Genomic DNA, 23,730 nt, shown 5'->3' on the forward strand with positions numbered 1-23,730 from the left:
TGCAAGAATTCTGGCTCACACAGACCTGTTCATTTTTCTTTAAGAAGCCCTCTTATTCTGCACTCATTACCTGTATTAATTGCACCTGTTTGAACTTGTTACCTGTATAAAAGACACCTGTTCACACACTCAATCAATCACACTCTAACCTGTCCAGCATAGCAAGACCAAAGAGCTGTATAAGGACACCAGGGACAAAACTGTAGACCTGCCCAAGGCTGGGATGGACTAGAGGACAACAGGCAAGCAGCTTGGTAGAAGACAACAACTGTTATGATTATTTATTAGAAAGTGGAAGAAACACAAGATGACTGTCAATCTCCCTCGGTCTGGAATTCCATGCAAGATCTCACTTTGTGGGGTAAGGATGATTCTGAGAAAGCTCAGAACTACGCAGGAGGACCTGGTCAATGACCTGAAGAGAGCTGGGACCACAGTCACAAAGATTACATTAATAACACATGATGCTGTCATGGTTTAAAATCCTGCAGGGCAGCAAGGTCCCCCTGCTCAAGCCAGCACATGTCCAGGCCCATTTGAAGTTCACCAGTGACCATCTGGATGATCCAGAGGAGGCACGGGAGAAGGTCATGTGGTCTGATGAGACCAGAATAGAGCTTTGTGGAATCACCTCCACTTACCATGTTTAGAGGATGAGAACACCCCAAGGAAACCATCCCAACCGTGAAGCATGGGGGTGGAAACATCATACTCTGGGGGTGCTCTTCTGCAAAGGGGACAGGACAGCTGCACCGTATTGAAGGGAGGATGGATGGGGTCAGAAACTTTTTCCTCCACTTGTCCCAGAAGGTGTTTGACAAGTGCTGGACCTGGCGCCATTGATGTTTGTAGAGGTCCAACACTGAGAAGTTTCCTGCTGGTGCTTGCAGGGAGGTTCATTTTTGGGTAAGCAGAGTTGCTGGAGTCAGAATGAGTGGGTCGTTTGGGTCAGTTGAGACAGGAACAATGGGTCTAGTGTTTATAATGGCAGACACCTCCACCATGAAAGTGACAAGAACCTCATGAGTGAGTTTAGTGTTCTTGAGCTGGAAAAACGTGTCCAATATATTACGAGCAAGACCGATCATCCTTTCCCACGATCCACCAAAGTGAGAAGCATGTGGCAGATTAAAGGTCCATGTGCATTGTCCATGTTTGAAGAGATTTTGAGTTCTTTGCATGCACTGACAAAGTTTGTGCCCCTATCAGAGCAAATGGTTTTCACAGGTCCTCTTATAGCAAGAAATGTGGACCACTCTTATATTAAAGAATGTGAAAATGACAGCCCACCTTTTGTTTTGGATAACGTGAGCTCTGGTTCTTTTTGAAGACACAAACCACGGGCTAAATACATCTATTCTCACGTTTGTGAATGGGGGGTCCATTGACAGACGGTCTGGAGGAATGTTAGCCATTTTCTGGGTACTTGGAGCAGCTCTAAGGCGTTTGCAAGTTACGCAGTGATAAATGATTGTGCTAACTTTTCTTTTGCCTCCTACTATCCACCACCCTGCAGCCCGAACAGCACCCTCTGTGAACAAGCGACCCTGATGACGTGTTTGCTCGTGGTAGTGCTTAATGAGAAGTGCTGAAACGTGATGGTTGTTGGGAAAGTAAAGTACATGGACCCACGCCAGGGGGAGTGAATGAACGGCCAATAGGAAGTCCGAATAAATAACAATTTATTCTGCAAATGTGCACAAACAACCAAATATGCTTTTAGTCTGTCAATCAAGATAACCAGATGACGCGTGGGCAGGCCCGAGGGTAGGAGACGCCTAACCAGAGAAGAGCCGGGACCCACGATGTTCCACCGCCAACGGAAACTTGCAATACGCCGGAGCCGACAAGTCCTGAGTCCCCAGGTGGCCACCGCTTCCAGCTGTCAGATCCGGTATTGCTGGCAGGAACAGACACAGGTTAAGGTGGGTGTGTGTACACCCAGCAAACAATCAGCAAAAAACACAGTTCCTTCCTGAGGGAAAAATCCACCACTCCCAGAGAGCAGGAAAACTGAGAACATGCAGTACCAATAGTTATACTCAGAATTAGGAAAGTGAGGAGTGGAAACGCCAGCTCCTCCAACCTTCCACAAACCCAGCTCCAAGCTGCAAGTATACCAGAGGTTACGACTGCAAAGATCAGTAGCAAAAAATGTGCGATCGGCACAAAGCGGCTGAGTAGGTTTACCTGAAGGGTAAGCTGATAACTCGGCAGAGTTCTGATGTCTCTCCCAGGCTTTTATGGAATGGTGGTGATGATGGATGATGTGTGACAGCTGTCAGCTCCGAGCACCTGGTGGACTCCTCCGGCAACTGCGCCCTCTGGTGCCTGAAACCCGACAACAGGCAGGGCGTCCTCTGGTGGTGAGCCAGCAGTACCTCCTCTTCAGGCGGCCCACACAACAATGGTGGCCAGGAACTATGATTGGGTTCTTTTCATTTTCATTTATGTTCGAGTTAGTGATGCGACCACCTACTCGTAAGAGTCCATTTTTGTCCAAAAAGGGGTCTAAATTTTTCAAAGGACTGACTTTAGGAAGTTTATCTTGTCTTTGTATACACTTTATCTCATCACTATACACTTCCTGCTGCACCGCTCTAACGACAACGATTTGGGCTTGTTCAAACTCAGCTACAGTGACTCCTGTTTCACAGTCGTGCCAGCCACAACACTGATTTGTCTTATGAGGGGGAGCTGAATTTGTAACTGATGTGCAGGAGACAAGCAAGTGTGTGAGTGAGAGACTTCCAAGTAGAAAACTTTGAAAATCTGTGAGAGCCAAGTTGTTTGGAGGAGGCAGTGATTTTCAGCGTGGATACCTCCGGTCTAACTTCTGCATCAGAGTTGGGCTGTATGAGAATGTCTGGGCCGGTGAGCCAGTTTGTAAGCAGCAGCTGATATACAGGAACAGAACAGGTCGCGTGATCTGCAGGGTTCTGACTGCTGGCAATGTAATGCCACTGGCTTGGCTAAGATGACCTGTGTATTCTGATGACACGGTTGCTAACATAAACGTAGAATCTATGCGTTTCATTGTAGATATAACCTAAGACAACCTTACTGTCGGTATAGAAGGAAGTGTTGTCTAACTCAGTGTCTAGTTCGTCTGAGATTAGATCTGCAAGCTCCACTGCTAACACAATGGCACTAAATTCTAATCTTGGTATGGTCTTATCTGGACGTGGCGCTAGCTTTGCTTTACCCATAACAAAGCCGACCTGACAGTTTCTTTCTGCATCTGATACTTTTAGATAGGCGATTGCTGCTATCGCCTTGGTAGATGCCACTGAGGAAATGCACAGCGCTTTCTTTAGAGCGTTGGAAGGGGAAATGCCTGTGTACACTCTAGGGATCGAGAGTTCAGACAGTTCTTTGAGTGAGTCTTTCCAGAGTGTCCAAGTTTCTTCCATTTCTGGGGGCAATGGAGCATCCCAATCTCCATTCTCAGCAGTAAGCTCGCGGAGAATGGACTTTCCCTGAATAGTGATCAGCGCTACAAAGCCTAATGGATCGTAAAGGCTATGTATTGTTGATAAAACGACTCGCCTAGTGAAGGGCTTAGCCTCAAGAGATGTCTTGAAGTAAAACAATCTCTTTTAATGTCCCAAAAAATTCCAAGACTACGTTGCATGGGGACTGAGTCAGTTTCAAAGTCTAAGTCTTTTAGATCTTTGGCATGGTCCTGGGATGGGAAAGCTTCCAGAACTTCTTTCCTATTTGTTGCAATTTTATGCAGTCTTAGGTTAGATTTTGCTAGTGTGTCACGGGTTCTTTGCAAAAGTGACACAGCATCTTCAACAGTGGGCAGGGATTTAAGCCCGTTGTCCACGTAGAAGTTGCATGTGACGAACTGCTTAACATCTGGGCTGCACACTGACTCGCATTGAAGGACAGACTGGTGTAAGCCATAGATGGCGACTGCTGGAGATGGGGTGTTCCCAAAGACGTGAACAGTCATTCTGTACTCTGTAATGTCCTTGGATAGGTCATTGTTGCGGAACCACAAAAAGCGTAAGTATTTCCTATCTTCCTCACAAACACTGAAGCAGTAAAACATTTGTTCAGTGTCTGCAGTGAAAGCAACTGCTTTCTTTCTGAAGCGCATTAGGACTCCACGTAGTGTGTTATTAAGGTCCGGTCCAGTTAACAACACCTCATTTAGTGACACACCTTCATGCTTGGCGCTGCTGTCAAAGTCTACCCTAATCTGCTTGGGTTTTCTCGGGTGGTACATGCCAAACAGTGGCAAATACCAGCATTCTTCTCCGTCTTCTAAGGGAGGAACAATTTCTGCATGCCCATTTTTGAATATTTTGTCCATGAAGCTAATGAAGTGCTCCTTCATTTCTTCTTTCCTTTCAAAGTTACAGACAAGCGACATAAGGCGGCTGAGTGCTTGTGGCCTGTTTTTAGGCAGTTTTGGACGTGGAGATTTGAATGGCAATGGAGCTATCCAGTTACTGTCTTTGTCCTTTGTTAGACCTTCCTCCATTATTTTCAGAAATGCTTTGTCTTGAATGGAGAGTGCAATGTAATTGTGGAACTTGGTTTGTTTGAACACATTACATCGCAAGTGGTCAGGTTCACAGGTGGTGCTGTAAACGAGCTGAGAGCTGAGATTGAAAGGGACTTGTATGTCACAGTGCTTTTCTTTGACACTGTACACATTCGGACATGGCTCAAACATTGTTGGGCGGCCTTTCTCCGTTGCATTAGTGAAGAGAGTTTTTAGGGCCAAAGTTTTGTGGACGTCCAGTTTTTGAGCGTAGGGTGCGTCATACGGGCCAGTTATCTGCTGACAGACTTTGTGTACTCTTACTATGTCCCTTCCAAGGAGCATTAGTATTTGAGCATGAGAGTCCAAGTCAGGAATGAGATGAGCCACAGATTTTAAGTGACTGTGATGTCTGGCTGCACTAGGAGTTGGTATCTCGTCCCTATCATTTGGAATATCCTTGCATTCAATGAGACTAGGAAGTGGGATGTGGACTGTACCCTCTAAATCTTCCACTACATAGCTGGTGGCTCTCCTACCCATAGTCTCTTTGACACCTGAACATGTTCTGCGTGAGTAGGGCGAGCTAGGACTAGAGTCATTAAACAACTCAAAAAACTCTGGGCGGACCAATGATCTGTTACTCTGTTCATCATTAATGGCATAGAGCTGCAGTGCTTTGTTAGGACAGCCAGCAGGGTAAACTTTCACGAGACAGATTTTAGAGCATGATCTACCTGCCTGGCTTGTGCCACAGACCTGACTGCATTTGGAGGTTATGTCATCTGGCACTGTGTGACCTGGATCTGTGGTGGCTAGCTCCCTGCCATGCTCTGCTGCTGTTCCAATTTCCTTCTGCCATGGAGCTGGGCTGGGGTGAAGAGCAGCACAATGTTTTTTGCTGTTGCACTCAGAACATTGTACTTTCACCTTACAGTCTTTAGCCATATGCTTGGAAGAGGCACAACATTTGTAGCAGATGTTGTTCTCCTTCAGGAATGCTTTTCTCTCATCAAGTGACTTCATGCGAAATGTTCTACATTTTGGCAGAGGATGTTGCTTTTTGTGAAGAGGACAGAGTTTCTCATTGTCCACTTTTCTGTTTACATTTTCTTGACTGTCTGAGTTGAAGCCAAGAACTACTTCAGTTTTGTGCACTGATACTTCTCTTTGTCTGTTTGCCCTCCAGGGTGGTTTCTGTGATTTGAGAGGGGCATCAGCGTGCGAGAATTGGAAGCTAGGGTCATTTCTAGCGTTTGCTTCTTGTGTAACAAAGTCTAAAAAAACATTAAATGGTGGATAAGGGACATGGTGTTTGGTTTTGTAGTTGGCTCCAACTGTTATCCACTTTTCCTGCAAGTTAAATGAGAGCTTCTGGACAATGGGATTTATTCCCCTGGCTGTGTCCAGGAATGAGAGACCAGGAAGGTCACCTTCAGCTTTAGCACACTGCATTTCCATTAGCAAATCGCTAAACTTTCTCAGTTTGACATAGTCATAGGTTTGATGGGACGAGAGAAGGTATTTGCTGGAGTGTCTGAGAGTAGTTGGGATTTGGGTGAGGAGGATTTGTAGCGACATTTGTGTCATCATTCTCTGTGTTGACTTGCATACTAGTATGCTTTTGCTTATGTGATCTTGAGGTTTCACTGTTGAGTGATGGTGCTGAAGAACTTTTCACAAATGCAGCTTGGGTCAGGACATACTGCTTTGTGCGCTCAGCTGTTCCAGAAGGAGATAAATTACTTTGAACATCTAACTGAGAGGTGGCTGCTGCCTGATAGGCCTCCGCTTCTGCTTCTGAAGCGTCATCTTTCTCTTGTTGTAGTAGCTCGATAGATGCTTCAAGTTTGGCTTTTTTTTTATTTTAAGCTCATTTCCTTTTCTGCAAAGCTAAAACGAGCCTTTGCTGCTTCAGCTTTTGCCCTCGCTTTGGCTGCAGCAGAGTCTACAGACCCCATCTCTGACCGGGTAGGAAGCTGACTTGCTGGATGGAGAAGCTTTGAAAGATGGAACTCTTTCAGATGGCACCTTCTCGGACGTGCTCTGTCGGCCATAGTTGTGTTGACCAGGTGATGATTGCTGGGACCCTGCTGTATGCCGCTCTGCTTGTGGCGTAGAAGAGGTCAGCGTAGATTCACTCTAGTTGTAGAGATGACTGCGGAATGTCCCGACGTGGATGCCGCCGTTTCACTGTGCCATTTTGGTTATCATGGCTATGAACACCTTTCTTGGATCAATGACTCTGCAGACGTGGATGTGTCTAAGCAGGTTTACTGACACTCAAAAGGGTGAAACTGAAGAAAACAAACAAGCAATACAATTACAAAATGCAGAAAAAGGCATAATGTGTACTGCACGGTCTCTATTAGAACTACATTATCATATGCTTAAACAACGTGAAGTGCATCCTGAACGCCATTTGACGACCCTCTGATTCGCAACTAATTAACATATTACTGTTGTGAAGGTGTAGGAACACGGACCCACAACAGGGGGCGTTAAATGAACGGGCAATGGATAAGCCAAACAGTAACAATTTAATGTTGTAGTGCACAACGAAATACAGACAATCACAGTTTAGGTACCACCGAATTACAGATTTGAGTGACGTGTGGGCAGGCTTGAGGATAGGAGACATCCTGGCAGAGAACAGAAAAACAGTATTGATGAGTGTGAGTTCGCACACTCAGTAATCCCACAGTCTGTATTCTTTTGGGAGGGAGCACCTCCACCTCCAATCACACACTCGTGCAGCTCCTGTCTAACCACTTATCTGGATGGAGTGTGGAACGAAGCCGTCGCTGATCACACCTAACGCCAATCCAATGGATAAGGAACACCACAGGAATACGGCTGCAAAAAGAGTCCGGACTATAATGCAGTTTCACGTTCAGCAGAGAAATTACCTCTTCTGATAGCTGATTTCTCGGCGGGGTGGTGGAGTTGCAGTCCGGCCTTTATGGTGGTGGTGATGTGATGTGGATGAGTGACAGCTGGTGCTGATAACGAGTGACAGCTGTCACTCCCGGTTGCTATGACGCCCTCTCATGCTTGAAGCCCGCACTTCAAGCAGGGCGCCATCTGGTGGTGGTGGGCCAGCAGTACCTCCTCTTCAGCGGCCCACACAACAATTACCACGTCACGTTTTATGGTAATTTTCCCCACGCCCCCACGTGGGGCAGGGATGTGCCCCCCCCCCCCACAACACCCCTAGATTAAAGGTCCAGTTTTGAAGCCTTTTTTTACTACAACTACTAATACTACTTAAAATAATAATAATTTCGACAAGTAAAATGTTTAGAGAGAATTTAAATGTTAGAAAAATGTTAGAATGAATTTAATAGTTACATTTATAAACAATGTAGGTTAGAAATGGCAAGTTTTACTGTTACAGTGCTGTCAACAGTTAAATATGAGGTCAAGAAAGAGGTCTTTATTTTACTTTTTATAAAACAAGTATTTATTTTCATTGAAGCCAAGAAAGGGTGACTATAAAGTGAGTTTTGGCAAAACAAGTATCATTGTCATGTTGAGGTGGCAGAGGGTTGTTATCGGCAGCTGGGGAAAGTAACTGAAAAGTAACTACCGTATTTTCCGGACTATAAGTCGCACTTTTTTACATGTTTTGGCCGGGGGTGCGACCTATACTCCGGTGCGACTTATAAATGAAAAATATACCGGTAGGATCTCAATTAATTTACTGTAACAAAACAATTTTACGTGACAGAGTCGATCTATGTTTTAAAATGGCCACCGGAAAAGGAAATGCAATGCATCATGGGCACTGTAGTATGACGGCCATCCTATAGTTCACGCTGGTCGCGATAACCAATCAGAGAACAGAACTTTGGATGCGTATTCCTCACCTCACCCACAGCGTGTGAAGCTGACGAACACGGTGCTTGCTGTTATTCCGGCATGGCGAACAGAACAGCTTCAACCCTTGGATATCAATGTGAGCAGAGTGTTTAAGTTGACGCTGAGAGCTGCGTGGGAGCATTGGGTGAGCGACGGCGGAGGATTAGCGTGTGCACTTGGAAGGAGCTGGCGTCGATGATTGTGAAAAGCGTTTGAAGCAGACGAACATGGTGTTTATTCCGGGACGGCTAACAAGACAGCTTCAACCCTTGGATATCAGTGTGAGCAGAGTTGACGCTGAGAGCTGCATGGGAGCACTGAGCGACGGCGGAGGATTAGCGTCTGCACTTGGAAGGAGCTGGATCGACACCGCTGGGTGGTGAGCTGCGCAGGTAGGCGCTGCATGGTTCGGCTCGCAATGTGGTCCGCAAAATACAAACATCCGTAGGTAAAATGCAGCTCACGAGAGGGCACTCGAGGCTTGTGTGACTGTTCCTGCGACTTCTGACTACCATAGAAAAATAAAAATTTTAATGTTACTGATAACATAACAAGACAACGGAGAAGGCCCGAAAAAATGCCACCAAAAAGAAAATCATACTCTGCAGATTACAAGTTGCGACTGGTGAAATATGCATCCGAAAACGGTAGCCGTCACAATATTATCATCTGAACTTTTCATGTTAACATACCTGTATGTCCATGGGACTTATAGTCCAGGGGACCTTATTTATGGTTTATTTTTCTTTATAATGGATAAAGTGGCTGGTGCGACTTATACTCCGGTGCGACTTATTTATGGTTTATTTTTCTTTATAATGGATAAAGTGGCTGGTGCGACTTATACTCCGGTGCGACTTATAGTCCGGAAAATACAGTAGTAATCTAACTTAGTTACTTTTCCAATTGAGTAATCAGTAATTGGATTACTTTTTCAAAGTAACTGTGGCAACACTATATATATATATATATATATATATATATATATATATATATATATATATATATATATATATACACACACATACCTAGACACATATATACGAGGGCTGTCAATAAAGTAACGGTCCTTTTTATTTTTTTCAAAAACTATATGGATTTCATTCATATGTTTTTACGTCAGACATGCTTGAACCCTCGTGCGCATGCGTGAGTTTTTCCACGCCTGTCGGTGACGTCATTCGCCTGTGAGCACTCCTTGTGGGAGGAGTCGTCCAGCCCCTCGTCGGAATTCCTTTGTCTGAGAAGTTGCTGAGAGACTGGCGTGTTGTTTGATCAAACTTTTTTCTAAACCTGTCAGACACATCGAAGTGGACACGGTTCGAAAAATTAAGCTGGTTTTCAGTGAAAATTTTAACGGCTGATGAGAGATTTTGAGGTGATTCTGTCGCGACGCTCCGCCACAGGAAAAACACCTCTGTTGAAAAGCCTTAAGGACAAGTTGGAACATGTCCTGCTGTTAAACAATTTCTCATATACTCACTCCACTGAAAGCCATCAAAAGCCGCCTGGATTTTACAAATGGTTATCAACACGGAGGTGTTTTTCCTGTGCCGCCGCACCGCGTCGGCTGCGTCCTGACGCGCGGACCCGTCCGCACGTCTTTCATTAAAAAAATCTCCTTTAACAGTGGAATATCCGGATAAAATGCTGAAACCGACTTCTTCTGAAACTTCTCTGTTCTCTCACGACGTCCTGGATCAATAGAGCCTGAAATGTGGAGGTTTTCAGCTTGAACAGGCTGATGACGCCGCCTGAGAGCGCAGCGCGACGTCTCGCACCGTGAAAAGTCCTTAAAGCGACAGAATCACCTCAAAATCTCTCATCAGCCGTTAAAATTTCCACTGAAAACCAGCTTAATTTTTCGAACCGTGTCCACTTCGATGTGTCTCACAGGTTTAGAAAAAATTTTGATCAAACAACGCGCCAGTCTCTCAGCAACTTCTCAGACAAAGGAATTCCGACGAGGGGCTGGACGACTCCTCCCACAAGGAGTGCTCACAGGCGAATGACGTCACCGACAGGCGTGGAAAAACTCACGCATGTGCACGAGGGTTCAAGCATGTCTGACGTAAAAACATATGAATGAAATCCATATAGTTTTTGAAAAAAATAAAAAGGGCCGTTGCTTTATTGACAGACCTCGTATATGCATATATATAAACATGATTGGGATTGAAAAGGAGATAGGAGCATCTTCTTTACAATATGTGAAATGGAGTTTAGATGTGATAAGGTGACATTAGTGCTGGGATTTGTAAACGAGTTGTTATTGCACAGGATTTGTGAACATATTAATATTGCACGTGATTTGTGGGCATATTATTGCTTGTGGTTATTTCACAGTATTATTTTATAGTCTGACAGCAGCAGGGAGGAACGACCTGCGGTATTGTTCCTTCTTGCACTGAAGGTGCCTCAGTCTGTCACTGAACAATCTGGTCAGCTCCACTACAATCCGGTGCAGAGAGTGAGAGTCGTTGTTCATGATGGATTTGAACTTGGTTAACACCCTCCTCTCAGCCACCTCCTCCAGAGACTCCAGAGGACAGCCCAGGACAGAGCTGGACTTCCTGACCAGCTTGTTCAGTCTCTTTCTCTCCCGCTCTGTGCTGCCCGGGGCCCAACAGACAGCAGCATAGAGGAGAGCAGAGGCTACAACAGAGTCATGGAAGGTCTTAAGCAGAGACCTGCTCACTCCAAAGGATCTCAGTCTCCTCAGAAGATGGAGGCAACTCTGACATTTTTTGTACATGGCGTCGGTGTTGTGAGTCAATCAATCAATCAATCAACTTTTTTCTTATATAGCGCCAAATCACAACAAACAGTTGCCCCAAGTCCAGTCCAGTTTGCTATTGAGGTGAACACCCAGGTATTTGAAACTGTCCATAGTCTTTATGTTCTCCCCCTTGATGTTCACTGGTGGGTGAGGTGGTGGTTTCCTCCTGAAGTTGATCACCATCTCCTTCGTCTTACTGGTGTTGAGACACAAGTGGTTTCGCTCACACCAGTCCACGAAGTCTGTGATGACCGACCGGTACTCCAGCTCGTTCCCCTCAGGCATGCGACCCACAATGGCGGAGTCATCAGAGAACTTCTGGAGGTGGCAGCTGTCTGTGTTGTAGGTGAAGTCCGAAGTGTACAGGGTGAAGAGGAAAGGCAAGAGGACGGTGCCCTGGGGGGCCCCGGTGCTGCACCTTACCACCTCAGACTGACAGCCGCGCAGCCGTACGTACTGCGGGCGGTCAGTGAGGTAGTCAGTGGTCCAGGTGGCGAGGTGTCCTTCCACACCTGCGTCCTCCAGCTTCCCCCACAGCAGCGCCAGTCTGATGGTGTTGAAAGCACTGGAGAAATCAAAGGACATGACTCTCACAGCGCTCCCGCCGGTCTCCAGGTGGGTGAGCACTCGCTGCAGTAAGTAGATGACAGCGTCATCTACCCCGACGTTGGGCCTGCAGTGGGTCCAGGGTGTCGCTCACCATGGTGCGGAGGTGAGACAGGGCAAGCTGTTCCACGGTCTTCATGAGGTGGGAGGTTAGGGCAACTGGTCTGTAGTGGGCCGGTTCCTTGGCGTGCGGTGTTTTGGGAACTGGGACCACACAGGAGGTCTTCCACAGGGTGGGGACCACCCCCAGGCTGAGGCTCATGTTGAAGATGTGGCTGAGGACCTCACAGAGCTCATCTGCACAGGTCCTCAGCAGCTTCGGGGAGATCCCATCAGGTCCTGCTGCTTTCCTCTGCTTCAGCTGCAGGAGCTGTCCTCTCACCTCGGTTGGAGTTACAGTGAGGGGTGGAGGGGGAGCTGAGGTGTGAGCTGAGGTGTGAGCTGAGGTGTGAGCTGAGGTGGGCTGGTGCTGAATACAGTCACGGGGGGGGGGGGGGGGACGAGGTCGGGGGCAGTGGAGGTGACCAGGGGGTAGAAGATGGGCGGTCAGAGGGACTGGAGGGCTGGCTGCTGGAGACATGTGGAGGGCCGGGAAGAGGTGGGGGGCAGGTGTGGAGGAGCCAAAATGGTTAAAGTTGCTGTTTAGCTCCTCTGCGAACCAATAATCCCCATCTGCAGTGCTGCTGGCACCCTGCCCAAATCCGGAGGCTGTCTTGAGGCATCTCCACATGTCTCTGACATTGTTCCGGGCCAGCTGCTCCTCCATCTTCCCTCCATACACCTTCTTGGCTGCATGGATCTTCCACTGGTGCTCCTGTTGGACTCTACGTTGCTCCTCTCTGTGTCCCGAGTTTAAAGCCCTCTTCTTCTGGTTCATCAGGACTTTCAGCTCGGGGGTCACCCAGGTGTGGTTGTTGGGAAAGCACCGTACACTCCGGGTGGGCACAGTGCTCGCCACACAGAAGTTCATGTAGTCACTGACACACTGGGTCAGGCCATTGATGTCTTCACCATAAGAGTTTTGAAACATGCTCCAGCCTGTGGTTCTGAAACAGTCCCTCAGCCTCTCAGTGGCCTCTTCAGTCCAGAGTTTCACTGACCTTTTCTGCACTGGCTCTCTTCTCACCCTGGGTGTGTATTGGGGGAGCAGATAGATGAGATTGTGATCAGAGCGTCCCAGCGGGGGGAGGGGGTGCAGGTGTAAGCGTCCTCCACATTAGCGTGAAAAAGGTACAGTATTCTATTGTCCCTGGTTTTACACGTGACGTACTGGGTGAACGTAGGGAGGGTGGCGGAAAGGGAGGTGTGATTAAAGTCCCCGGTGATGAGGAGGAGTGCACGTGGGTGTTGCGTCTGCAGCCATGTGACTGTGCTGTGAATCCACTCACAGGCAGTGGCGGCGTCCACAGAGGGAGAAATATACGCACAGAGCTTAATCACACTTCCAAACTCCCGTTGGAGATACTACGGCCTCATACTCACCGCGAGTAGCTTCACTTCCAAGGACCAGATCTGGTATTTAACGTTAACATGAGCTGTGCTGCACCACTTCTCATTCACATAAATGGCGAGCCACCCTCCTCTCTTTTTTCCGCTCTCCGCCAGCGTCCTGTCCGCGCGGATGAGTGTGAAGCCGCCCATATTGATTAAAGAGTCCGGTACATGTTCATCCAACCACGTCTCCGTGAAGCACATGAGACTGCAGCCCTCATACAGCCTCTGGAAATGGGTTAGCGCAGCTAGCTCCTGGGTCTTGTTGCAGAGAGATCTTACATTCCCCATGACCACAGACAGAATATAAGTCCTTCTCCGCTTTGTCCGCCCGCCCCTGCATCCTCTCCGTTTCTTCCGAATGTCTGCAGGTACGTCCGGGTGCTCAGCATAGCGGGGACCCGGCCACTGTACATTGAGTCTCTTAGTCCAAGCAGCTCATCCCAGCTATAAACAATGGGACGTCCGGAGCTGGAAACAAAGGGTTTTCCTTGCGCTGCCTCGAAAAGTGCCGAGAGCAGCATGAAAATAATCACAAGAGTAACAAAAGTGGGTTTCCCATGTGCATACTTGCACAGGGTACCACCCACTGCAAATAAAGACAAATAAGCACTATTAAAAAGTATTAAAAATAGCGAAAGTAGGAAAAGAGGGGGCAGAGCTGAAGTAACAGGCAGCTGCATCAACAGCGCCATCTTGAAAAAAAAAATGTCATGCTTGGCCCTGATCGGGGTTATTGTTTAATTTTTTCCCCTTTCTTTGACCCACCTTCTGCCGCAGTTCTGTTTTATTAATTTATCATGTGTTTATTCTCTGTTCTATTTTGCTTTGTCACTTTGTTTTTTGTTACTTTTCATTCTTTAGCCATTGTCCAGTTCCATTCTAGTTCTGCCAGATTGTGTTTTCCTTGTTTATCATTTAGTTGTCATCTGATAATTTTTGCTGTTCTCATTTCTGTTTTCTGTTATATTCAGTCTTGATTTGTCTTGCCATGTACCACTATCTTGCTCCATATTTTTGACCGCCCCTTTTGCCTCAGCCCTTATGTCAGTGTTTGCTCGTGCCTTCAACCCCTGCCTGGATATGACTTGCATTTTTGCCTTACCCTGTCTGTACCTCTGCTCCGTTGTCTGACAACCTATGTATTGAACCTCAGCCTGGAATAAACACAGCAACTACTTTTACTCCAAAGCCTGGTCTGGGAGTTTGTATTATGGGCCTATCGTCTCCGGGTGCCAGGCTTCCGCCCAGTCTGGCAGAACAGCTAACGGTAAACCAGGTCAAGGATGATCAGTGGTAACAGGATGGACTTGGACTCATTTGTGAGCTTCATAGCAAAGGCTGTGAATACTTATTTTCATTTGAGTTGTTATTTTTTGTTTGTTTTTAATAAATTAGCAAAAATCTAAAAAAAAAATTCACATGGCCATTATGGGGTATTGTGTGTAGAATTTTGGGGGGGAAAAATTAATTTCATCTGTTTTGGAATAAGGCTGTAACATAACAAAATTTGGAAAAAGTGAAGTGCTCTGAATAGGGCAGCACAGTCTTGTTTGAACCCTTGCATGATTTTGCAGGATTTGACCACAACCGGGGACAGCAAACATGAATATGGCAGAGACTAATCCCCGGGCGGAGTGTGGGAGTTTCAGTACAAGCCATTCGGCCCAGCTCATTAACTTAAAAGCATACTCGCCACTACCTAGCAGATCTGCCGGTTTAAAATGGTTTCCACGGAAATCCCCATCCTCCGAATGGTTTGTGTTGACACTCCCACACTCTTCCCGGGTATTAGTATTATTATCTCTCGACAAACAGCATCACTTCTAATGGAAAAATGGTTTACTGTTTTGTTTTCGGCTGCAAACACCGAAGCAGTTGTGAAAAGTGCAGCTTTTTGGTTCCCGGTGAAGAAGGGAAGACAAAGCAAATGGGAGCAGTTGTGTCGGTAAGTGTTAGCCAGCATAGCTAGCCAGAGTATCTGCGTTGTCTCACCTGCACAACCGCCTTGACACGTTTGAGCTCCAGTGTCCACTTTCCACCGCATTGTCACTTTTCCTTTGCATTTTCTCTTTGTAATTTCCTCAAAAACTCAGAGAAAGAAACAATTTTCCTGATGAACACCCTCAAAAATAATGGGCACTCTGAAGAACTGATAAGGGAATCTTCAGGCAAAAATGCTATTGATGTTGGTGAATTGAATAGTTTCTTAACTGTTCTTGAAAAGAACCGATTCTCAATACCCATCTCTACTCCCTACTTAGCTGACCTAATTAAACCCTACATACCGGCCCAGGCGCTGCGTTCTCAGGGCGCAGGACTACTTTGTGTCCCTAGGGTGAATAAAAAGCCTGCAGGTCACAGAGCTTTATCTTATCATGCCCGTTTTGTGGAATGATCTCCCTGCATCAATGAAACAGTCAGATTCTGTAGAGACTTTCAAGTCCAGACTTAAGATACTCTTATTTTCCCTTTCATATGGCTAGCATACTGGCATAGTATGTTAATATGCTTTTTACCTTTTTAATTTTTTTATTAGGAAAGGGAGCAGGCCGCGGCCTCAACTTTACTTAAAGTGTGGGTCTTTTAGTGAAGCTTAGAGCTAGTGGCCGGCGATCACCGTAGTATTTTTTTCTGGTTTTGTTGTTGCTTAATGCTGACAAATTATACTGTATTTGTTGTCTTTCTGATGCCTGATTCTTTTTTCTCTCTGTTTGAGGTGCGGCTCCATCCAGGGATGGGAGTGGTGTCTACCTCTGCAACCTGCCTGTCCTGTGCACCGGCATAATTTCCTGTATATTTTTTTTGTAAATTGTGTCAGTAGCATGGCTCCAGCAGAGGGTGGCCCCTGAGTCTGGTCTGCTTGAGGTTTCTTCCTCAAATCATCAGAGAGAGTTTTTCCTTACCACTGTGGCCTGTGTGCTTCCTCTGGGGGTTGGTATTGTTAGACATTACTTGTGTGAAATGCCTTGAGGCAACTTTGTTTTTGGTGCTATGTAAATTAAATGAATTGAATTGGTACCCTCTCATCCGGAATAAGCATGAAACAAAAAAGAAGTGAGTGGGAGCGTGTGTGAATAGCAGTAAACTCTGTGGGCTCGGTGCAGCTCGGGTGATAGTGTGAACTTTCACAACTTTACACACGTTTATTGACAAACACTGAACACAGGAAGACAATCGGGCTTGTAAAAGAAGCTCTGCAGCTCTAGTTTCACCATCAAGAAATAAACAAATAAAATAATAATATAATAACAAAAAATGTATTTGAATGTGCACATGCCACCTGTCACACACCATGCCAGTTTTTTTCTTAATTAATTCAGTAACTGCTCCCACCCCCTCCCCCCAAGCTATATCCCATGGGCTCTCATTAAGTAATCATTTTGCAGGGAGGGATTGGACTCAATGCGAGAATAAATATTGGGTCTCTGACTGAAGAAATACCCTCATCTCACCTGGAGCTACACAATGAAGGCAGCACAGCCATCTTCTACACTTGGAACCAGATTCCTCTACCTCTCCAATCACAATCACTGACTCAACACTTCCACTTCAACTCCTCGAATGGTAATAAGACACATGCTGCCATGTCAAATGTTCAGACCACTGTGTCTTTCAATGTTTACTCAACTTGTACTTTTACTTTCCATTTTCTTTTGTCTCCCATTCAGGTGTAATCCTTCCAGGTAAGACAAAAAGGCTGGAATTCTTTTTGAAGTCAGATGAACCAGGAATCAAGACTGAACTATGGCAGCTCAGTACACACCCAATACTTCTGCAAAAAGCTTCAGTCCAAGTCACACTGAGGAGTGTGGCAGAATACCAAGACAAATATGCAAAGGAAAGACATGTTATAGAGGTGATGAACAATAAGACTGGCACATCTAAAAATGATAGAATCACCTGATCCATTCGATTTTGTAAACAAACAATTTTTTAATTGGTGTGGTTGTTGGTGTTTTGCTGTGTGTACATTTTGTTAAAACAGACAAATCTGGATAAAGAAGTAGTGAAAAAAATGTGTCGCTCCATGGTGTGTGAGATGCTGCAGAAGGTCCATGCCCAAGAGAGATCCTCCCATGCTGCAGAGGTTTATGTTACTGGCCATGAAGAGTTTCAAATGAAAAACCAGTCGGTAAATGCTTTATTCATTCATTAATTTTCTTTATGTGCATATTCAAAGTAAATAATTTAAGTTAAACCAATTCCTTCAAGCAAGGCACTTCACTATGTTGCAAAATGTGAGCATTTATAAATTTGAACTTGTGAAAACATAGCATACAATGTAAGCACTTGTAGCACAAAGTTCTTAGATGAATTAAATATTCACAAACATGTAAACTGAATCTGAAATCACATGTTCCAAAAGAAAACAAAAACACTTGAGAAGTTGGAGAAAAAATTGAAGTTGTATATTGTAATTTTAAATGGTAGAAAATGTTCTTGCACTTCTTTTTTTTATTACTTTATTTTTATTGGTTTTTAACAGTGCAAAAAAGTAAAAAACAACACAACAAACAAAGAACAAATGGTAACACACATACCTGGGCGACACTATATCTTCGATTTTGCATTATATATTGTCCATTTTTCCCATTTTTTTTCCCCACTTTCACTTCTTGTAGTCTCAATCTATGTGTTATCTTTTCCATTAAATAAATGTCTTTTATCGTTGATGTCCATTGGTCTTTTGTTGGCACAGATATTGTGCCCAAAGTCCTGGTTATACATTTTTTGGCCACTAATGACATCATTTTAAACAAATGTACATCATTATGTGAAATGGTGTCTTCTGGAAAATTATACAGATAAATCAGTTCAGGTGCTAAGGGAACTGTATATCCCAATACTTCGCAAAGTACATTGCAAACCATTTCCCAAAACATAACAATAGTTGGACATTTCCAGAAAATATGAGCATGGTCTACATTTATTCCTCCACATTCCCGCCAACATGTTTGTTGTATTTTTAACCGTTTACTTTTAAGTTTGGGTGTAATAAAAAACGGATCAGGTTCTTCCATGCGAACTCCCTCCACGTTCGAGAGCTGGTAGTATGATGATGCCTCCACATATTTATCCAGTCTTGATCATCAATTTTTATGTGGAGCTCTTTCTCCCAATTACCTTTAATCTTTTCAATTGTGTTTTTATCATGCTCAATTAGAGCTTTATAAATTGTTGCTTTAGTAATAGGCTTTAGTTATTGTTTGAATTATACCACTCTCTCCTGTGGAAGAGTTCCCCTGTAGTTCACTTTTGTAATAATCCCTCATTTGTAGATAGTGGAAGAAGTCATGCTTTCCAAGGTGATATTGTTCCTTTAATTTTTCAGAACTCCCCAGCTGTCCATTTTCCTCCAGTACACACCAAGCTGTCATCCCTCTAACTGTCCAGTAGTTATAATTTTGGTAATATTTTGCTGGCTTAAAATTACTGTCATATGCCACCCATTTCAGTTTTAATTCACTTTTTCCAATCTTGTACATTTTGAGTATTTTAAACCATAGTGTCAAGGTATGATTTAGTATAGGGTCTAACTTTGATTTTAAGTTTTCATATTCATTTTTATCTCCAACCAAATTTTGTATGGGTTCCTCTAAAGTACCACTCTCAATTTCTTTCCATTTTGCATTATAATAGGGATTACACCAGCAGTATAGATATCTCAACTGGCATGCGTAATAATATTCTTTTAACTTGGGTAGCGACATTCCCCCTTTTTCTTTGGGCAGCTGGAGAATTCCAAATCTCACTCTAGGTCTCTTATTATCCCAAATAAACCTTGAAATCATCCTATCCCATGTCACAAATTGTGTGTTGGTGGGCCCTACTGGCAATGCTTGAAATAAAAATAAAAACCTGGGCAAAATGTTCATTTTTACAATTCCAATTCTAGAGCTGAAATCCAGAGGTAATGTAGACCACCTTTCAGTATCATTCTGTATTCTCTCCTGTACCTGTGAAAAGTTTTTGATATTGATATCTGAAAAATCTGACATTATTTCAACCCCTAGATATTTAATAGATTGCATGCCCCATTTAAATTTTAATGTTTTTAATGTATCTGCTTGGAGTAAAATTGAATTTTAAAACTTGTGTTTTAGAAATATTTATTTTAGAACCAGACAGGTGCTCAAATTGTTTTAACAGTGCCATTAATTCAGGGAGGGACTTCTCTGTTCTGTCTTGTTCTAGATAAGCAATCACGTCGTCCGCAAAAAGTCCGATTTTATGTTCAGCCCCGTTTAATATGGCTCCCTTTATTTTGGTATTTTGTCTTACCGCTTGTGCCAAGGGCTCGATTAAAAAGAGCAAACAAGGATGGGGAGAGACAGCATCCCTGTCTGGTTGATCTTTCCAATTTAATTTCCCCAGTTAATTTTCCATTTATTTTAATTCTGGCTGTTGGTTGCCAATAAAGTGTTTTAATGATTTTTATAGATTTAGAGTTAAATCCCATTCTCTCCAGCGCCAAATGTAAAAAATTCCAGTTTACGGAGTCAAATGCTTTTTCAGCATCAATACTCAAAAGAACTGTACTTATTTTTTCCCTTTGCACTCTCTCTGTTATATGTAATGTCCTCCTAATGTTATCATGTGTCTGACATCCTTGTACAAATCCTGTCTGGTCTTTGTCGATCAAGTCTGATAAAAATGTATTTAGTCTTTTGGATATTATTGATGTATAAATTTTATAGTCTATGTTTAATACCGAGATGGGCCTATAGCTTGCACAGTCTTGTTTGTTCTTGCCTGGTTTTAGGATAATTGATATTATTGCTTCAGACCAAGAAGCTGGCATTTTATTTTCTTTTAAAGTCCAATTCAAGGAGTTATGTAGGTTATCTATTAGGTCATTTTTAAATACTTTATACCATTCTGAGGGAAATCCGTCGCTTCCTGGTGTTTTATGGTTTTTCAGGGCTCGTATGGCTGTCAATATTTCCTCCTTTGTAATCTCTGCTGTGAGCACTTTATTCTGGTTCAAACCTATAGATGGAAGATCCAATTGTTGAAGAAAGTTTCTCTTTTCTTCTTCACTCCCTGAAGGAGGTTGTGAATATAGTTGGCTATAGTAGTTTGTAAATATTCTTTCCATATCCTCTGGCTTCTAAACTAATTTATTATTATCTAGATCCTTGATTTCGTTAATTGTATTTGATGTTTGTTGTTTTCTTATTCTTTTAGCTAATAACGTTGTGGCTCTGGGGCCAATTTCATAGTAACTTTGCTTAAAAAAGACGTGCTTTTTCTCAATTTCTTCAATTAGTATATTATGAATTAGTTTTTTTTTATCTTGAATTTGCTGAGCAATTTCTGTCGTTTTTGTTTTCATAAATTGTAGCTCGAGTACTTTGAGTCTTTCAGAACATTCTTCATAAATTTTAATTTTATTTTTCTTTAACCATGCAGTTTTGGCTATTGGTTTTCCCCGGATTACTACTTTTAGAGCATCCCACAACACTGTTGGGTCTACCTCTCCATTATTGTTCTCCTCAATGTATTGTTTTATATCTCCTTTTATGTCTTCTACTATTGTTTCATTGTTTAAAATGCTCAAATTCATCTTCCACAATGTCTGTTTTTTCCTGTTATATATATTAATTTTCATATATAGAGCATTATGATCAGATAGGTCTGCGCTTCCAATCTTACATTCCTCAATCTTGTATATGTCTGATTTGTTGGTAAAAAAATAATCTATCCGAGAGTGTGTCTTATGTCGAGCAGAGTAATGCGTAAAATCTTTCTCAAAGGGGTTCATAATCCTCCATATATCAGTCAATACTAATTCTTCTAAGGATATTTTAACAAATCTAGTTATTTTACTAGTCATTTTACTTACATTGGTGCTAGTTGTGTCGAGCCTATGATTTAAAACTATGTTCAAGTCACCCGCACAAACCAAAATTCCTTCTGCTTCAACTGCAATAGCGTTAAACAGAGACTTGAAGAACTGTTTATCACTTTCTGGAGGTGCATAGATATTAACTACTGTAATCCTCCCCGTCTTCAGTCCCAGCAGGGGACTGCCCCTCCCTGGGCCTGGTTCTGCTGGGGGTTTCTTCCTGTTAGGGGGGAGTTTTTCCTTCCCACTGTAGCCAAGTGCTTGCTCACAGGGGGTCGTTTTGACCGTTGGGGTTTTACATAATTATTGTATGGCCTTGCCTTACAATATAAAGCGCCTTGGAGCAACTGTTTGTTGTGATTTGGCGCTATATAAAAAAATTGATTGATTGATTGATTGATTGATCGTGTCATCCAGCCTCCCTTTGACTATAATGTAGCGACCTTCTTTTCCCTTTATCTCCTTTTTTAGTTCAAACTTTGTAGAGTTAGATATCAAATTTACAACTCCACGTTTGCGACCTTGTTTAAATGAGCTGTAGTATGAATTTCTGAATCCTAATTTTTTAAGTTTTTCGTGTTCTTGATCGTTTAAATGAGTCTCTTGCAGTAGAGCAAACTGAATTTTTTCCTTCTTCAATTTTTGTAAAACCTTCCCCCTTTTCATTGGAGTTGTTAGACCATTTACATTCAAAGATATAAACTTTAGCATATTCGTATCTGTAGATTTGCTTAAATTTGTGTGTCCCCAGACAGTGTAAAACAACAGAAACAAACCAAACAAACATATGAACAACCTGAACAAGGAACGTGCAACTTCCACAGTGAGGTATATTCCAAACCTCTCCCATTGTCCCTGTTGGTGGGTGGGCAGGGAGTCCCCACAAAAGGTGGGGGCCTGCTCCTAGACTCATGAGCACATCCTGGGGATGGAATCAAAGGTCTAGCAATGTCCAACATAAAAAACAACCCAAAGCCCCCCCCGTCAGCATTTTTGCTTAATTAGGCCTGTCTCCCCCCTCACTGTCCACTGCTTAATCATTAATTGTTTACTTACTACTGTATGGGGTGCAAAACAGAAGTCCATAACATAGGCTTAATCAATCAAACAGTAGTTATTTTTCTACCGCTGGTATTCCCGGAGTCTCTGGTATTCCCGGAGTCTCTCTCGTCTCTCTCGTTGTGCCATATCTTTGCTGGTTCCCCCGCTGCCGGCGCGCTGCCACTCACTCGCTGCAGATGTCTGCTCTCTTCCTCCATCGCCACGCGGCATAGGCACGGGGACTCCTTTGTCTTTCATGTCCCGCGCAACACTCTCAGCGGTATCATAGCTCTTAACGCCGTCTTTCCAATGGATCCTAATCCTTGTAAATGGAGTTTGGAAACGAATTCCTCGCTCTTTCGGCACTCTTTTAATATCCATGTAAGCGCGCCTTTTCTGGACGATTTCCGCTGGATAATCGTGGTCAAACTGAATAAGCTGGTCTGCGACTCGTATTTTCTTTTGCCAGGCTTTTTTCAACAGCATTTCTTTAGTTTCAAACTTCAGAAAATTGACCACTATATGTCTGGGTCGCTCACCTGGTTTTGGCTTGAATGGAGGGGTTCTGTGAGCGCGTTGTATCTGAAGTTCCACTCCTTCGGGTATTTCCAGTTCTCTTTTGATTAATTGGGTCAAATATGCAGCAATGGAATCCCCCTCACTGTTCTCTGGCAGGTTAAAGATTCAAATATTGCACCTTCTCGATCTGGCCTCAAGATCTGTTATCTTTTCCTGCATCAATCCAGTTTGTTTCTGTAGTTTATGCAGCAAGTCGTCCGCGTCTGTATTCCGTTCCTCCAGCGCTGCGATGCATGCTTGTGCCTCGGTCAAACCCGCTTTCTGATCTTCCAATGCCTTTTTGTTTTCTTGAAGTTTTTGATCAATATCTTGTCTAACAGATGTTATTTTTTGCTTTAGCTCGTCTTTCGCCACAGTGAATTCTGCTCAGAGCTTCATGCCAAGATCTTGAATGTCATTGCTAAGTTTTGCTATTCCTTCTAGCATTAGCTTTGACGCGGTTTGGCTTCGCTCTTCACTTAGCTTTGCTTCACTAGCCTCGCTAGCTTCACTAGCCACATCTTCGACGGCTTCATACTCGCTCTCGTCTTGTTCAGCAGTAGACATATCAGAATTGTCCTTCCTTATTTTTCGGCCCTTACGTTTGCTACCTCCACTCAGCCTTCTTTTTTATTTTGGGTTTGTTTCTAGCTATGTGGAGTTTTAGTTAACCGGCTTCAGGGGCTTGCAACTACATGTCTTACTCCATCGCCATCTTCCAGGAAGTCCAATGTTCTTGCACTTCAAATCAGTTCACTTCAGTTTACTTACAAGTATATTGTGCCAAATCACAACAGATCTGCTCCAAGCCACTACACATGTGTAAGATCTAACCTTACCAACCCTTGTGAGAAAAATATTCACAAATGTGTTGATATGTGTTACTAGGGAAATCATGTATTCCAAACCCCCCATTCAGATTGGAGTTCTCAGTAGTTCTGCATATCAGTTCATATAGTTCTTGGAAACAGTTCTTGGTCATGCACAGTCTGAGGCTGAATGCTGATGAGCTGCGGCACAGCAGCGAGTTCCAAAGAGACGTAG

At 43.8% G+C, this 23,730-nt stretch overlaps 1 protein-coding gene across 1 annotated transcript in view; it reads left to right on the plus strand.

Annotated features, from left to right (window-relative positions):
- The window catches only part of mycbpap (mycbp associated protein), a 234,329-nt gene that overhangs the window by 118,265 nt on the left and 92,334 nt on the right, over positions 1-23,730 (plus strand). The window contains exons 9-11 of the mRNA XM_034189060.1: positions 16,625-16,802; positions 16,907-17,094; positions 17,224-17,366. Of these exons, the coding sequence (XP_034044951.1) occupies positions 16,625-16,802; positions 16,907-17,094; positions 17,224-17,366 (509 nt within the window). The remainder of the gene's footprint in view (positions 1-16,624; positions 16,803-16,906; positions 17,095-17,223; positions 17,367-23,730) is intronic.

The sequence above is a fragment of the Thalassophryne amazonica genome, chromosome 15 (genome assembly GCF_902500255.1).
Source record: "Thalassophryne amazonica chromosome 15, fThaAma1.1, whole genome shotgun sequence".
Classification (NCBI taxonomy): domain Eukaryota; kingdom Metazoa; phylum Chordata; class Actinopteri; order Batrachoidiformes; family Batrachoididae; genus Thalassophryne; species Thalassophryne amazonica.